General features: G+C 54.7%; 1 protein-coding gene across 1 annotated transcript; it reads right to left on the bottom strand.

The window, feature by feature from the left end:
- On the bottom strand, window positions 1-1219 carry LOC106148327 (translation initiation factor IF-2-like; the record flags this gene model as incomplete). Its single annotated transcript, XM_013513344.1, is given in 1 exon segment — window positions 1-1219. A coding segment is annotated over 1 exon segment (280 nt), but the record flags the coding sequence as incomplete, so codon positions are not given.
- Window positions 1220-2148: the final 929 nt, after the last annotated feature.

The raw sequence follows: 2148 nt of genomic DNA, 5'->3' as shown, positions 1-2148 counted from the left end.
CGGGCTTCGGGGCTCCGTGCTGCCCGCCGAGGCCGTTTCCCAGCCGAGGGCGCTCATCCCGGACGCTGTCGCGCGTGGGCCGCGTGAGTGAGCATCGTGGGGCGCGGGCGCTCCGCGGGCTCCGCCGCAACTTTTCCGAGCGTCGCCGCGCGGGTGCCAAGGACAGCGGGGAAAGGCGCGGGCCCCGGCCTGGACGCTGCGGGGAGCCCGCCCTGTCTCGGGGCTGCCTGCAGAGGGAAGCGAACGCCCCCGGGAGGCCGTGGGGCGGCTCGCGGCTCATCTCCGTGACCCCCAAGGGGTGGGCCCGGGGGTTCAAAACTGCAGCTTCTGCATTTTTTCCTAATGAGCAATTAAATTAGACTTTAAGAGACAGCAGTGATTATTGTGAAATTATTTGAAGAACACCTGCGGAAGCCCTCACTGCGGTACCCTGCTGTGCGGGAGGCTCTTTTGGGGACCGGGCGGAGCGCGACAATTTCTAGGACGAGCCTCGGCTCCGCCTCCCCAGCCCGGTGCCGCCCCCGGCCACACCGCCCTGTCCGCCGCAGGTTGCTGTGAAACTCCGGAAAGGTGGATTTGGCGAACTAATGCCTGTTGCCTGTGGCTTCTGCGGTTGGTCTGGGCGCGTTCCTCCGCCGGCCCGGGAAAGGTGTCAATAACAGAGGACGCTTCAAGCGACTCTGATCCTCTGTCCATCGCTCGGTGTCTGGTAAAGTGCACCACACAGTGCCTCCGACCCCACGCCCCCAGCTCGGACCTGCAGAAGTGCGCCGGCTCCCGACTGAGCATGCTCCAGGGTGCGGCCGCCACCCGGCGTCCGGGGTTGATGTGGCTGCGCTCAGCGGTGGCGGCCTGAAGCCCAGCAGACAGGAGGGGGCTCCGAGGGCGCGCGACTGCATGCACGCGTGGACAGGTCACCCGTGCACAGGGCCCGAGGGGCGGGTTGCTGCGTGGGACCTGGCTTCCAAGTGAATCTATACCTGGTCCTTCGCTAAAAGGTGGCTGTTAGAAGTCATCGTTTAATGTTAGTTTTGTAGCATCGCATTTTAACATACAGAACTTTTCGGCTTATTTTCCCTTTTAACAAACCTAATGTTTCTTTTTAAGTTATTCAGTAAGAATTCTTTACAGTTGGCCTAAAGCGCTAAGGTAAATGTACGTCCCCACTCTCAAATAGTTCTGCAGTATTGTATTCTTTTTTCTTCGCAGGTATTTACATAGTCGCTGTGTCCTTTCCTCCCCGGTCCTCTTTAATCTCAAAAACCTGCAAAATGCTCTCGTAGTATCTTAAAAATACTTGGAGCGGGTACGGGGAACTACTTTTTAATATTCGTTTGCAAAAGAGAAGACCAGAGTGGAGAAAGGTTACAGGGAAAGTATTTTATGGTTTTGAATTAGTAAACTCGAAAACACACAAGTAGAGATAGAGATGGAGAATAGAGATAGATGAGCTAGAGATAGAGTTGTTGAGCCTGAGGGTGATTGAACTTAGTTGTGTTTTTGTCTGAGGGATGGAAGGCGCGGGGTTTGGAGTGATAGTGAGGGATAAATACCCTTCATTCCAGTCTCTAGGCCTTTACACCAGAGAATGAATTCCGTTTCACTATGGCTGGAAACAACATCTCTCCTGAAAGCTCCCTCTTGAAGGAATATATTTATGCCTGTCCTCAAATCCTAACTTGTGCCGGGATCACCCCCATGCACCTCCTTATCTTTCACACTGCATTCTTGCTGGCAGCCCAGAACCCTGCTCTTGAACTTGCCCAGGTCCCCGTGGACATCCACACCACACGTAGTTTAGCTTGGAAAAAGGTGATCAAGGTATTTCTTCAACAACCTGTACTAGGGGCTGGGGTTTTAGCTCAGCGGCAAAAGCGCCTGCCTGGCAAGCGCAAGGTCGTGAGTTCGGTTCCCGGTAACGGAGAAAAACCAAAAAAAAAAAAAAAAACAACAACAACAACAAAAAAAACAACCTGTACTGTGGCTGCTCCCACCTGCTGGAGCCTTCCGCTCCCCATCAGCTTTTCTGTGACCCTTTCTTGGTTCTCTGACCCCTCTGACTGTTCCTTCTTCTCGTCCTCCTCCCAGACCTCTTCCTTTGCACCAGCCCATTGTAGGCGTTGTGCGGCCTCTTCCCCTTCGCTTGCC

Source organism: Chinchilla lanigera, unplaced genomic scaffold, assembly GCF_000276665.1.
Source record: "Chinchilla lanigera isolate Chin_1 unplaced genomic scaffold, ChiLan1.0 scaffold00002, whole genome shotgun sequence".
Lineage (NCBI taxonomy): Eukaryota > Metazoa > Chordata > Mammalia > Rodentia > Chinchillidae > Chinchilla > Chinchilla lanigera.
Note: the sequence above shows the minus strand (reverse complement) of the source record. Positions and strands in the feature narration are given on the sequence as shown.